This window comes from Serinus canaria, chromosome 1 (assembly GCF_022539315.1).
Source record: "Serinus canaria isolate serCan28SL12 chromosome 1, serCan2020, whole genome shotgun sequence".
Classification (NCBI taxonomy): Eukaryota; Metazoa; Chordata; class Aves; order Passeriformes; family Fringillidae; genus Serinus; species Serinus canaria.
The window spans coordinates 30,188,311-30,203,903 of NC_066313.1; the positions used below are offsets into that span (position 1 = coordinate 30,188,311).

At 41.5% G+C, this 15,593-nt stretch overlaps 1 protein-coding gene across 3 annotated transcripts in view; it reads right to left on the minus strand.

Annotated features, from left to right (window-relative positions):
* The window catches only part of TENM4 (teneurin transmembrane protein 4), a 593,501-nt gene that overhangs the window by 89,206 nt on the left and 488,702 nt on the right, over positions 1-15,593 (minus strand). For all 3 annotated transcript variants that reach the window (XM_050973321.1, XM_050973325.1, XM_050973318.1), the window contains one exon: positions 3,981-4,197. In XM_050973321.1, the coding sequence (XP_050829278.1) occupies positions 3,981-4,197 (217 nt within the window). The remainder of the gene's footprint in view (positions 1-3,980; positions 4,198-15,593) is intronic.

The following is a 15,593-nucleotide window of genomic DNA, read 5'->3' on the forward strand; positions in this document are numbered from 1 at the left end:
CTCTGTAGGCAGACTACTGACCTGAGGGCAATCAGGGACTACTCTTGCAGCTAATAACAAATGCTGCTCTCTGATGTTTCATGTTACTCAGATGGTTATTTCTAGCTGCCCAAGTAATCAGAACAGGTTGATACTGTTGGCAGCAAATAGATATACACAATCTGTCTCAAAAAAGGAGGGGTATAAAACACACTTTCTTCAAAATTGAATGATTTGAAATTTTCTTTACAAAAGTGCCAATTCTACACATGGTTTTCTGCAGCACTTTAACTATGCCAACACTTACCATAAAAGACTGTGGACCAGGACTTTAGCCTGTTCTTGCCCTTTTATGAACCTGTCCCTCAAAACAGAACAAATATATCAGGTGTCCTACTTTATAGTCAACTTATTGACACCACTGCATCTTGTGCTACTCCTTATGGTGATGGACAACTAAGAACGGCTTAAAAACAACAAAGCTAACAGTAACAGTAAGTGGTTCCAAAATCAATACAAGAATGACCAAGTAGTAGAAGAGTACTTGTTATCTGTTCATCAAAATGATGTGAAAAGACATTCTGGGCATTCAAAATTTAATTTAGCTACTTCCTTTATCATCATAAACACTCATTTCAATATGGGTAATGATTATTTTTTCTTCCCAAACATGAATAATATATAATTGCTGGTATTTGGGAAGAGACAAGGTCTTTGCCTTTATCCATGAGGGTAATTTATCATTGTCTTTCTTTTTCTTCTGCACTGGTGAGAGAGCTTGTCAGCTCAGCTTGTTCTTAAGAAGCCAGAGTGTAATTCAATAATAAATTCACTTAAAGGCTAGCTGTCACGAGACATTCATTTATTTGTATCCATTAGGTGATCTGCACTGCTGTTCTCTGAAGAGTGGCTAAGCTGTGGTTTTGAAGCTCAGGAAGTATATTGCAGAGATATTCAGTCACCTCCTTCACGCTGCTGCCACTTCTGCACAGGCCAGACAGGGATACAAATGTGCCCCAGTTCCCTCAGGGTGATAATCAGTCAGTCATGACCTAGTGAAGCCCGGAGGAGCACTCAGTTCCTGACCTGAATGGTGAGTGTGCCTGTGCCACTGGTGCCCATGCAGGATACCAGACACACAGGACACAGAGATCCACATCATCTCTGTGTTGCCTGCTCATGGGGGACTGTTCACAGCAAATGACACGGATCCAACTCCAACCCTACCCCATGAGGACGATGGCGTTGGGACAGAAAGATACAGGAAATTACATGAACAGCAGTCTACAGTCCTGATCTACACCAAGAAGGAGACGACTTTATGAATTATCCCAGCAGCAATAGGAGAGGGTTGTCCTAAAGCAGGATGCTGGACCCTCCATAAGAATAACTCCCTCTTGTCAGACAAACTTTTAAGCCAGCAGCTGGAAGGAGTGATGAAAAACAGCTCATCTTGCCCCCAGCAGCTGCTGTGATTTTTATAGAAACACCGAGCAGCTCCGTGGATAACAGGGATATTATCACCTGTCTGTTGGAAAAGCAACTGGAGGAGTTTCAGTGACAATGCTACTGAATAAAGGACATATCCACACATGAAAATACAGGCAGTCTTGCCTGTCCAGACTAACTGGATCCCAGATAGTCCCAGAGCATGCTTCCCCACATATCAATCACTGACTACTGCTGAAGCACTGTCATTTCCAGGATGACCAGAGGAGCTGCTCAAAGGTCGAGCTTTCTGGGAGGTGAAACAGGAATTGAAACTACAGAGAGAGGCCAAATAAGCAGAAAACTTTTGCAATGGTTGAATTTATCCATATCTATAGGATCTTTAAGAACTGCCAGGAACATGTGATGTATTAAAATCCCAAAAGAGTAGTGGCATTTTCAACAACCCAACACTCTCATGAGCCTGGACCAGGTGCTGTCTCAGGGGAAAATATACCTTCTGTTGAGGTTCTTCAATATTACTTGCAATCACTCTTGTGAATCAAAATACTTAACTTGACAGATGCAATACAATCACAGCTTGAAGTGACATATCTGTAGACCATACTTAGTGGCACACAGCCTATGCTGATAATTTGAGAATGGAAACCTCATAAATCATCGCTACCTCTGTATAATTCTTCATCCTAACTTAAACAGAACAAGTTTTATTACTTTCACTGCATTTAATCAAAAGCAGTCATTAAAACCCTTCCTACTGATCTCAATCTTTGCATTCCCTCACTCCAGTAACCTACTGGAGACAAACATTTATGCTAGCAGGTGCTCCTTCTGAATTCTGAATCTCTTCTTAGCAGGACATCTACAGATGTAGGTCCTTCCTACACAGAGATCATCAGACCTATGAAACACATGTAACAACTGTAGGAATTTACGTGACACTAAATGACACATTCTTTCTGTTGGTCCTCTGCTGGCACTCTCAGAAACAAATTCACTATATAATTAGAAATTCACACTATTTTCCCCCAGCTCTGTATGCTGTTGAATGCAAGCAGCCCTTCAAGAGAAGCTGCAATTTTATTTTTTTATTGCACAAACATGAAGATTCCTGTAGTTCATTAGTTGTATGGAAAGTTCACTAAGCACAGATGTGTACGTACCAAAACTCTCTGCCTGTCAGAAAGGATAGATACGGACCTGATAACAGAGTCCTCTGTGAAAATGCTGAGGAATTGCTACCCTAAATACATCAGAAGAATGAAACGGTGAGCAAAATCTATTTCATATTTTGAAGGCTGATTTTACAGCAACAAATCCCAACGCCTAGTCCAGAGTCCAGACTGTTCAGTATCCAGTACCTGTGATCTTCAAAATGCCAATGAAAGACAACAATTTGCAAGATGAAAGTGTTTGCTTATAATCTGAGTCACTATTGTCAGTTTTCCTGGACCATGAAGAACTTGGAAGCAAGAAGTATAGGGAAAATAACACATCAGGCCAATCTCCTGACACTGCTGTGATGATGATGTCAGCCTGTAGACTACAAAAAGAGGCAATATATGGGAGCTGGTACCCAAGAGATGCTGGCAGTGCCCCTCCATGAAAAGCATTAGGTCAGAGCTAGAAGGGCCTGAGAGGCCAGTTGAGATGTAAGTGCTGAAATAAATACTCACACAAACATGAGGGTTGTGTATTTTCAGTGCCAACCTATTAACTGCTGTGTGTGGGAAAGCTGAAAATAAGCAGTTCATGACTGGGTGAAGCTCAACAGAGTTCAAACCAAAGTGTTGAGAGCCACCTCCAGGATCCAGGGTCACTACTTCTGAAAGGCAACATTCAGGGCAGACACTGAATGATCTAGGAATTTGACACCCCAGTTATCCTGCTACAAGAAATGATTTTCAGGGATGACCAGCCCTGACAGACAGGAATATACCTAAACCAAAATCCTGAGATGCAGTCACAGAAGTGAACTGCTATGTTATAGCAGTTCACTTGTTTCCCAGTTCCTGTTTCTTGATGATGATTGCAGCGAAAAAGAATTTCTTGATTTTAAAACCAATCAACATTCAACCTGTTTGCTTATATTGCAAATCACTCTAACAGCCATCCCTAGATGGTATGATTTTCCTCAGTTCTTATGAAGTCTCTAATATTCACACTATAGATTTCAAAGAGCATTCCAGTTTCCTTCTCTTTTGTCTCTGTCAAAGGAAGATCTGCCACTGCTCTTTAGGAGATACTTGTGCACAACGTCAGTCACTTCATCTAGAAGAGCTGAATGGATGTCCTTCACTCTTTGAAATAAGGAAAGTGAGGAAACATGCAACTGCTTGTATGTGTGGAAGAGAAGCATCTTGCCATACTGGCTGGCAGGAAACTGCAGGTGAAGAGACAGTCAGGAGAACTACATCAGCCACAAAATCTTCGGGTATCTACTTCATTTAAACAATTTTTATTATTCTGTGTCTTGCTGCCCTTCCATGTCTTAAAATGGCCAAGTGGCTTATGCTTCACCACTTACTGAATCAACTCCAGCATTCACTTACCCGCCTTCAAAAGGATTGTCCCCTGGGATGACATGAGTGCTGTCCTTGCCAATCAGGAACTTGATTCGATCATAGAAGGAGTGCAAGCTCTGCTGGGAGACGGGCGCTTGTGTCTCCTGGATGATATCCAGAGGGTCGGGGGAGCCCAAGCACAGCGCATTCACGTGGCACAGTGGCTGCAAGCAGCAGTCTGGGTCCATGCAATCCACCAGGCCATCTACAGAAGGGTAGGAACATTTTAGAGCAATGGAAACAGGGGGTGCTGCAGAATTCAGGGTTCAAGAACTCATTCCAATGCACGCAATAAAGAAAAACAGATTTTCATCTACATTGAGTAAGGCATGTTCACTTAAAGTCACAATAAGGAACCCAAAATACACATTAATACATAACAGAAATATGCAGCAGTATGTAATATATGAAAACTCATATATTAGACTGGGCCCTCAAAAAAGCATATTTTAGATTAATCCTAGGATGTGCCATTCCACAACTCATTCACTTGGATAACTAACTCCAGAGCCCCTAAAGATTGTAATGGGGTTTTTTTGTCAAAATACACAACTTCTGTACCCTGCTCCTAATAATTGCATCCCACCAAAGCTTCCAGGTTTGCTTTCAGCAGAACTAATTAGTGAATAAAGCCATGGTATCTGCCACAGCTGCAGAGAGATCTATTCATGCAGCCTAGTAAAATAGAGTAGAAAGTAAAGGAGATTTTGCTGGGAAGGTTTGATCTCTTTTGAACTTGGTCACATTGATTTGATACTGACATAGAGTAACAGGTGACCTCAAACTCTCAGGGTATAAATCTTGCATTTTCAGCACCGTTACAGTAATAGTAACAACAAAAACAGCAGTGGACACACATGAAAAGGCTTGCTGAGTGTACTCCAGTAAAATGAGGGTTTGCATATCTGTCCAGCCATCAAATGCAGACAGTACCACTTCCCCTCCCACTGCCATAGCAACATGCCCCATTCATTTGAAGATGCCACTGCTCATCGCAAACAGCACAGTAAAAAGCAGTGACAGGAAAAGAAATACCAAAAAAAACTCAAAAGAGGTTTGATGAAGCATCACATTTAGCAATAAAAGCTGTTAGCATGTAGTAGAGACAGATCTTTAAATCAGATAAAGGAATTGGATGTTTTTGTTCTGGGGTAATGGGATACCGAGCCCTTCACTTCCAACTCATCAGTTCAAGCAAGACAGTTTGACAGTGAAGGAAAATTACTACCATGTGATGGCTGCTCACAGTCCTATGTGAAATGACTGGTTGGTCTCTGTGTAGCTGCTGAGAGCTCCATATGTCACAGACAACACCTTTACAGCAAGCACCCTACTAACAACTTCAGCAGAGAGGCAAGAAATGAACATGCCTGGAGAGCAACACTGTCCTGAGAGGCTGAGCCCTCCTGAAGTGGGATGAAATCTTTAGTTTTCAGGATAATAGATTTTTTATCTCAAAGAAACAGTAAATTAAAACAAGACACTTTGTTATTATTACCGATTGTGAGCTTCCATTTTGTCCCTTTTTTATCGGTATGAATTAGAAGTCCTTTCACTAATGTTATTGGCATTACTTTGTATTTACTGCAATATAAATAGGATGAAACCTGATCTTTCATTGTTCTAGAACTTGAGATGGCTCACACATCATGGACTTGGATTCTGTTGAGTTATACCTGTTCCAATCTTGGAATAGTTTAGTGTTGAAAACATCACTGACATCATCATTTCATGTGGTTACTCACACACAGAAAGCCGAACAAGCCTGGTAGGGGCTCCCAGAGTTTCCTGTGTCCAAGTAGGTCAAAACCAATGAGTACCTGCTCCGTGTACACGTACACACAAACACACTGGATCATTTCCACAAGTGCTCTGCACTTGCCATTAATGATAATGGGAGCACTATTAAGGCAGCAAAAGTGCTTTGGAAAATCTCATCTGTTGCCCTTACCTCTGTCTGTCCTAACATCTCAACACCTTTATAACTCCTTACAAAATTGCCACAAAAAATGTTAATCTTGGACACTAAACCTATCCATTGGCCTTTTCTCTTGATTACTAATGATAATGAAAAGGAACTAATTAGAATTTCTTTGCCCATTAAAAAAATTGCTTGCTGCAGATGACTAGATCAGTAGGATTCTGGAAGGTCAAATCTCAGATGGAGTTTGAGAGACCGTTCACAGAATACAGATCGGCTTAGGTGAAACAGGCTTAGTCACAGCTGCCTACCTAAAGAAAAAAAAAGCAAGAAAAACAAACAACAAACCAGCCTTGTTACTATATTGACTACAGTTTCAAGCAAGATAAAATGTTGTCTTTTTCTCACACACATTAATAATGTTTTCTAAGGCTACAGACACTTGGCTGAAAGGATGGCAAACCAGCTGTACCATACCTCTTCATTAACCTGTCTTTTTCCTAGGCATCACAAATGTATTTTGGGGCCTGAAGCTGCAAGACAGCAAGAAAATGTTGTCTTCGCAAGAAAGTGTAGATAAATGTTTGAAGAATAGATGCAGAGGACAATGTTTTGAACAGGTGAGAATGATGAGGACTCATCTCCAGATAAGTCTTTCAACTAATGTGCTTTGGACCTATATGGAATAAATTGAGGGAAACTACATCAGAAAAGTTTGTCACTGACGTCCTAAATTCATGAAGGCACTCGAGGGCTGAAATGGCATTTAGATATTCAACTCTCTCTAATACCAAGAGCAGTTTAAGGAGAAAGCATTTCTTTAGCTTAGGAAAATGTAATGGCTATTTTTGTCTGAGTCATGCAGAACAGCAAGAGTTAATCTACAAGCCAGATCATAAGTAGTGATGTCTCTATGTGCATACTGTTTTCTTGGGTTTTTTATTGTGTGGTCCAAAAGTCATCCAAGTGGTGCCCTACAGTGACCTGTCAGGAGATATAATGACAGCGTACACAGCTATGACTTCTCATGCCCTGATATCTCTCACTGGATTTATCAGAAGAGTGAGGATAAAGTGACATTTGCAAGAAGCTCCTGACCCATGACTCTGGCATTAACTGTCCAATTCAACAAAAACAATATGAAGTTGTAGTACAAAACACCTTTGAAATCCATAAAGCATAAAGGTGAATTTTCATTAAAAATCACTGCATATTTTTCAGACAAGTAACAGAGGGGGATGATCATGGGGTCAATGCCCTCTGCACCCCAAGTTTAGCAGCAGTAAAGCCACAGAGACCCATGACCTGCATGTGGATTCCTAACTCCAGTAGCTCCCAGAGCACACGTAGACTGCACAGTAAGTTATTAGTTATGGATGCCTTTATACAGCTCTTGGTTTTAAAAAGTGACACTCCCCTACTTAAATATAACTGTAATATGAGTGTGGCACTTCAGAGCAGAGAACAAATATGTTGCTGAATTATCACTGTGAGAAATTTAAAGTCTTGCATAGGGGGATTACTGCAATTCATATGTTTTAAGGCTACTATGATCAGCTTGTCTGACCTCTTATACCCATAGGCTGTTGAATTTTTTCCCACCCAGAACTGGATTAAAGCCTGTGTTTTAGAAAAATATTGCATATACCAAAGAGAGTTGATTATAGTGAGTCAACCACTTCTTCCAATAAACTTCTGAAATGTTTAATTACTGCTAGGGAACTGTGTCGTATTTCACGGTTGGATTTATCTAATTCCAGTACACCATGACTGGTCTTGTTTGGCCTTTGTCCATAAAGTTACCAATAGTTCCTTCTGCCCTGCATGCTCTGATGTCCTTTCCATGTGCAAGTACCTCCACACAGAACAATAATCTGTTCCAAATCTTTTCTCTGAATAGCTAAGGAAGAACAAAATTCGCATTTTAAGGTTTGTTTCCCATCCACCGGACTTTTTGGTGTATGACATCCTTTGAGCTCTTTCCAGTAATTTCACATCTGTTATGTGTGGACACCAACACTGGACACAGCAATATGTCAGCAATACTGGGTGCAGAAAAGAGACCACTTCCTCTTCTCCAAAGAATTTTTGGGCTTCTATACTCCTAAGGTTCACAGAGGTGAAGATGCAAAAGCCTTGAACCAAGAACGATGACCTCCAGTGACCTCAAAATCCTGTTCTGAGTCATTGCTTCTCAAGAATGTCTCAACCCTCCAGTATAACATCCTTTCTTTGTTCCCAGGGCTATTTTGCATTTTGCTGCATTATGATATATTTTGTTTGATTGTGACCTTGCAGTGATGTGAGTCGGATCATTCTGTGTCAAAATGATCTAGGTACATTATTTACCACCATACTGAGCTTTAGGTGACCTAAAAATTTTAGCAGGAGAGAAGTAAACTACATTCTAAGACAATAACAAAAATGCTGAGTAGGGCTGGATGACAACTAGTTCCAAGGATCCCTACAAAAACATCTTCAATCATGGATGCCTTCCAATTAACAAATTAATTCAGATATGTGTCACTAAGCCAGAATTTAAGACATCTCTTGTGCTCCTTCTTATTTCCACGCAATAGGAATTTTTACGTCTTTGAGACTGTTTATGCATTCTATATAGACATACATTTGCTGGCTGCAAAGTGCTTTGACAGTCCTGCTAAAACCAAACCCAAATTCTTTTGTCCCACTTCCTTTGCAGGAAGCCTGAAATAAATACCTTTCTGCAATCTTAGAGTTACCATGGGGTGAATCAAACCACTGTTGTGAAAAGGGAGCCATTGGCAAGACATTGTCACATCTGGTAAATGATGTGTTCAGTGGTTTGCATCTTTCACTAAGATTCAAGTAATTAGAGAACAAAGCAGAGTGGATGGCACCTTTGCAGGTCATCTTGTGAGCCCTGGCTCATTCCCTTCAGAGAGGGACATGAAGGAGAATGAAATGGGCTCAGCAGAAACCCTTTCTTTTCTGCCATTGAGGATAAAGCAGCTCAAATTTATTCAGCCAACACTGTATTTTAGGGGACCAAGACCATTTTTATCAGGTAATATACACTCTGTATATCACTAGCCAACGAGTTTTATTTTGGGATGACTCATCTAGCTCGTATCGTGTGGGTGGAGTTGCAATTTTTTTTTAGAATGAGGCTCCGACTCCCTTAAAGACTGCAAACCAACTAATTCCATTAGTGAGCTCTTCAAACTACTCCTTTAGACTGCAAACTCCCTGGGAGCAGAGACTGTCTTTTTATTTTCTGTTCACAAAACATCTGTTCCAGTCTCAAAGGGCTCTGAAGTGTCAGCACAACCCAATGAAATAACCACAATTCTCAATCAAATTTTGTATCTGCAATGTATGTTCAGCTTTTTCTCCATGAGAGCATTGTTTCATGGAAGGGGCTGAACACCAAAGGTACCTGTGTTTTCTTGGAGCAGGACCTTGGCCTAATGAGTGTAACATTTGCATAATGTCCGCACAGAACACCTCATTTTAACTGAGTTTAAACACTCGCTATGACTACTGAGACAGCGCCACTAGATAATGACAACAGATGGAAATGCTGACCTCACTCAGGAATTTCATGAGATACTCCTTATCATCACTGCCTTCCACAAATAGTCACCTGGATACCAAATTTAAGAGCAGCTAAAATTACTTGGCTTTACAAACACTGCTTGTGACCCATCACATTCTGAAAATCACGTCCTTTACGACATTTGTCTATATGATGCATGCAAAAAAATACATCCACCCAAACCAACCAGATATTTTAAAATTCCTGCAAAATAATTACTCTTGAGCAGCAATGGAGCTTCTTGCTGTCCCTCCTCTCCTTGAGTTGTTGCTGCACTTGCTGGCTGCAAAGTGCTCACAAATCCCACAGCAGTCTCATTTCTTCTTTGTGTCCTGTGCAGTCAGCTTCCAAGTTCCTCACTCACTACCATGCAGCACCCAAAAAGTGTCAAGGATTAGAGCTTTGTATAGAAGCAAAGGCCTGACTTTGAGACACAGCTTCTGCAGTAAACAAGATCAGCTGAGAGCTAATAAAATTTCAAATTAGCTATGACTTTTCATGGCCCTACAATTGTGTTGGCTGATTTAATGGGCAGTGTCTTAACTGGCTGAGACCGAATAATTGAGCATTTCTACAGAGTTATGGATGCTGCAACAAAAATCAGTCATGCTAACATCACCAACAGAATGCAAATAACCTGCAGCCAGAGGTGTTATTATGTGTTTAAGCAGACTCTGACAGGTGCTGCATGTCAAGTGTCAGGCTGGAACAGGCAGGCCATGGGTAGGGATGGACCTGTTTGTACACAGAGAGCGATCTGTGAACTGTGACACACTCTGGGAGCCCCAGGCAGACAGGCAGTCAGAGGGAGGTGACTTAAGGAGCCTGATTAGGGTGAATCTGGGACAGCATACATGACCAACTCAAGGATTCCTCCTGCTAAAGACCATGACACTTTTAGTCACTGACTCCAATGAATGAACCCCTATGAGAAACTGTATTATGCAAAGCAAAACTAGGAAGTAAAAACAACAATAAAACCCCTTTGTCTCCCATGGGAGAATTTCCACTGGCAACAAAAGCATAAAATGCACTGATTATACAAATAATCGTGTCTCTCACCTCATCCAGTTCTTATCTTTCAGTTCCCTTTCTGTGCCATTCATCAGGCAACATTGTCACTTTTTGTGGGGACACTGTCTTGTCCTGTGATGCTTTTGGACGAATTACTGGGAGAGTTTGGGTGGGAAAGGTTTTAAATGTAAATGCTCAAAGGTAAAGATAACAAAGTCTTAGTCTTAACCTTGAGCAAATCAGGTTTTACTAAGGGTAAGACTTTCAGTTCTAATCTAAACTCTGGTTTAGAGGAAGGCTCTAAAGGAATGGCTCAGTACTTTTGCAAAAACAAGTTATTGTTCACGTGGATGTTTGTGCTGATAAAGCTTCTATAGGAATAATGATGTTCTGATCCAATTCCTGAGCTGAGGACTGACACTCCATTTACTTGAATTGGATTTGGGGAATAAATGGATTTTACTCCAGTGCTTTGCAAACAGAAATTTTACTTATTCAACAAGAGTTGCAGCTTTTGGCTCCTCTTTAAGGAGTCAAAGGAGAACAAAACACAGCTGTAAGGAACAATGGAAATATGACTGTCAACTCCCTGTGGCCACATTAACTATTCATATTCTCTTCGCCCCTTCTATCCCTCCTGCTCTGTTTTGATTTCACCTGAATAAGCTTCTCACTGGTTGTATCCAGGCTAAATTAGATTGCTGGCTGCCTGGGAAAGGAATTGCCCTCACATCTTTCTCTAAGTGTTCAGCACTTGTTTGCAAATTTGAAATAACACAGTCATATGTAATAGCAGTCAAGTGTTTGAATTACAGGACTCCTTGGGCTCTTGTGCAGAACCTCTCTGGGGGTAGTCACTACAGAAATACTCTGCAAAATGTTCCCCCTAATCCAGAGCTACATTCTTTAAAAAAACATCTGAATAGAAAAAGAAAGGAAGTGGAAGGAGGAAATGACAGAAAACACATGATAATCACCACTGTCTGGCATAAACCAGAGCCGTAATAATGTGTTTAGAATCTACAAGTTCACAGTATCCTGCAGCTCATCACTGCTCTGGAAAATACAGTTGATGCAGCTGGTTTCATGGGCTTCTTCCTTTCTCCAAGCAGATTTTTAACAGCCAGCAAAGCAGCATAGAAACCAAGTAACCTAGGATTTGAGGGAATTGCATGAATCTGAGCAAGACATATAAGGGCCTTTTCTAGCTTAGGAGAGACTGTGTTCTGGGGTGCATCAGGCATAGCATCATCAGCCGGGTGAGGGAGGGGATTGTCCCGCTCTGCTCTGCACTGGGGAGGCCTCACCTCAAGGCTTGTGTGCAGTTTTGGGCACCACAATACAAGAAAGGTATTAAGCCATTAGAGAGTGTACAAAGGAGGGCTGTGAGGAATATGAAGGCTCTGGATGGGAAGCTGTATGAGATGTGGCTGAGGTTATTTGGCCTGGAGGAGACTGAGGCAAGACCTCATCATGGTTTGAAGTTTCCTCTCAAAGGGAAGAGGAGGGGCAGGCACTGATCTCCTCTCTGTGGCAACCAGTGACACCAGAGTGAATGACATGAAGCTGTGTCAGGTAAAGTTTAGGCTGGGTATTAGGAAAGGGTTCCTCACCCAGAGGGTAGCTGGGTACTGGAACAGGCTCCCCAGGGAAGTGGTCACAGCACCAAACCTGGCAGAATTGGGTTTGTCCTGTGCAGGGTCAGGAGATGATCTTTGTGAGCCCTCTCCAGCTCAGGTTATTCTATGATTCTATGACCAGCACTGGACCGGGCAGTAAGTGCAAATTGATTAACCTGATCGACTATCATGCAATAGTGTACCTGAAACTGCCTCCTTCAGGAGCCAAAGCACACCTTAAAAGTGATTCCTCTGAGCAAAAGTAACTCAGAACTCATCAGTTTTTTTGGTGGGAACAGTGGTTTCACACCCTCAGCAGCTGAGAGATCCTTGTCACCAAGGTCTCTCACTTTCCTGGCAAGTGCTGCAAGTGTTAAGCTACTGTTGAAAAGTTCACCCTAACATATTCTGACTGAATCCAAGCCAATTTAAGCAATCATTTGAAAACAGCTTGGAAACTGGTTTCAGATAACTCAGATATTGGCATGTTTCTCAAATCCTGGTCCAGAGGAAAGTGGCCATGCAGTCTATGCAATGTTAAGCATAGTCAGTGCAAAACCTTACGATTCGAAGGGGACTTTCTGTTTCACAGAAGTTGCAACAGTTTGCCTCAGATGCTAAAGTAGGTCTGGTAGAGCTTTCCTGAATTTCTGCTTTAAACATTGGTGCTCAAACTCTGTTTAAGCACCTTTTGAAGTGCAGAAATGCTTTGTGATATAAGTGTCCAATCTGTTTTTTTTCTGAAGCTGGTTCATGTCATCTTCTGTTACATTTTGTGTACCAGCAGTGCGTCCTTCCCACAACTTAGCTCTCTCATTTCAGCAGACAATGGAAAATTTCATTCAACACAGGGAGCATTTTTACAGCTTCTTTCTGAATCTATTAATGAAAGCCATTTCATTAAGGACTCCTTCAAAGTACCAGGAGCTCTCCCAAGGTGTCAAGACAAGACAAGACTGCTAGACCTCCCCAGTTCACAACACATCATCCTCTCCAATGGCAAGATCAACACGTGCTCCAGGATGCTGGAATGCCCTGGGTTAGCACTGCCCTCCTGCCAGCCTTGCTGCCAACAAGCATTCGCAGGAGACACCCATGTGTTACCATCCAACACAAAATCATCAAGGAGCTGAAACCTGAAAATGTGAACTGGTCATTTTATCTGAGGAGAAGTCAATTAACAGTCACCATGAAACAGAGGAAGAGAAACTGGGTGATTTCTAACAAATTATACCAGCTACCCAATCTTTCAAGTACAGCAGACTTTCTCATCCTTTTAGCAGTGCTTTGTGGTTCCTCCAAGATGACCCTGTTGTTAGACTGGATCTATCTGTGATGATAAATGATAATTTATGATGGCTGTTTTCCCAGGTGCATTCAGATCTCAGTATTTCCCTCCACAAATGTAGCCGGCACATTATTGCATAATTTTTTATGGTTTTGAGGAAGCAGATAGCTCACACACCATGCCCAGGAGACAATCTTCTCATGCTATTAAAGCCCAAGGCACGAGGGCAAAAATAAAAAAAAAGAAGTATCAGAAAGCACCCCACCACTTTGTCTGTAGCTCTAGCATTTGCTAAGACAAAGGTTTGCATTCTGGGGTTCTCCTGGATTCTTTACTGCTCCCTTTGAAACTCTGAGACTAACTTCAGGTGTAACCCTATGCACTGCAAAGATCAGTGCAGACTTCTGCCAGCTCTCTAACAATTTATGGCATGTGGTGGACAGATGGTGAACACATGGGTGTTAAGAAGGCCAGAGTGCTGTGCCAAAGTTTCTCTTGCCAAAGATTTGAAATGCTGTTGTTCCAAAGCATTATGTAAGTCTCCAGCTTACCACAAGCACTACCTGATCCTTGAATGGGGCAAGGAACTGTGGAGCTGCCAATGGGCTGAGGTACAGTTAAACAAATAGCACTGATTTGTCTCAGAGAAACCATTCCTGAATTACACTCTCCCTGAAGTCACCAGCTCACTGCTCCAGGGTTGGGAGATTAAGGCAACCTTCAGTTGCTCTGGTCCAGGATGATAAGTCAAGGAAAGCATACAAACTGCTCCACCCGCTAGCTTTTGGGAAGCATCTGGTGGAGCACAGACTGAACTTGCAAAGGCAAAATGGGGCCATGGGTACACTGGAACTCTCTGTTTGTCCCAGGCTAAATGAGACATAAACTGAGGGGAAGGAGCTTTGCTAATATAATTTGTGCAGAAAAAGAAAACAGGATGTTTTATTTTTCTCAGTCCCAAAGGAAGATTGTTGACCAGATGACAACTAAGAAAAAATGAAGTTTCTATACTTTTATGTAATAGTGTGCAATATATGTTATGGCAGGCCAGCCTTTTTGACTAGGAAGGGTATCTATCTATTTAGCTATCTACCTATCTAATCCCTTAACCACTAACACTAGCCTTTGGAAGTATTTCTGTTGGGAAGAGGCAGTGGAGAACAGCAGACTACTGAACAGAAACTGCTAATGAACAGGAAGGTTTAGATAATATTGTGAACACTGTCATTTCAGACATATTTTTCATATGAGAAAGACTGTTGCCTTCCACAAGTAAAGTAGATTAATGTTTGACAGAGTTCAGCAGCTGCTCAGGAACTGGAATTGTTTAAAGCAGGAAATGAAGGATGGGTTGGTTCCAGTTCCTGGAGAACCAGCAAGCTTTACCCTACCTGGAAGACTTTACCCTACCTGGAAGACTGCTCTGGAGAAGCCCCAAACAACAACAAAGGCCCTCAAGTAAAGTAACTGTGTTGAACTTTGAGATCAAATGAGTAACTTAATTTAACATACGTAGTCCTCTCATGATTGCACCTCAGTGTGATCTTGTCTTCATGCAAACTCATTGAAATGGAGAACTGGACAACTCTGGCTCTCAACAGTTAGATGATTTCTCCAGAACAAGGACAGGTAACACAGTTTTGCTGTTCAACAGCACATTCATGACATCAGTTAAGAATATCCTCTCTTTCCCTCAGTTTTTCCTGTATACTATGTTCCTAACAAGAGGAGTCTACCAACATCAGAGCCCATATTTAGCCTATGGAATACCAGCCTCTTCTCAAGGTATTATCAAATGCCATTAATTCCACTTTTAGAATTGCCACAGAAGATAATTTCCTTGATTTTTTAAACTTTCAAACTTATTCTTAAAGTACATGACAGAGCACTCAGTGTGGGGTGAGACATGTAGGTGACTACCTGTCACATCTACTCTTAGGTAGTGAGTGTTTACAGCCATGAATTTGAGAGGTTATTTTCTGCTGAAGTGAGGCAAGAACCACTTTTCTCATCATGTTTTAAAGAAACACCTCCTGTTTGTTGTAATGCAGGTGGCCTCTTAGGTCAAATGTACAAAATCTTGGCCTTTTACCCAGGTTGTTACAGCTCTGTCATTGCACTGTTTTTCCTTAACAGATACTGGATGATCACCTTCTCTCAGTTACTCACTACAGCTTCTTTC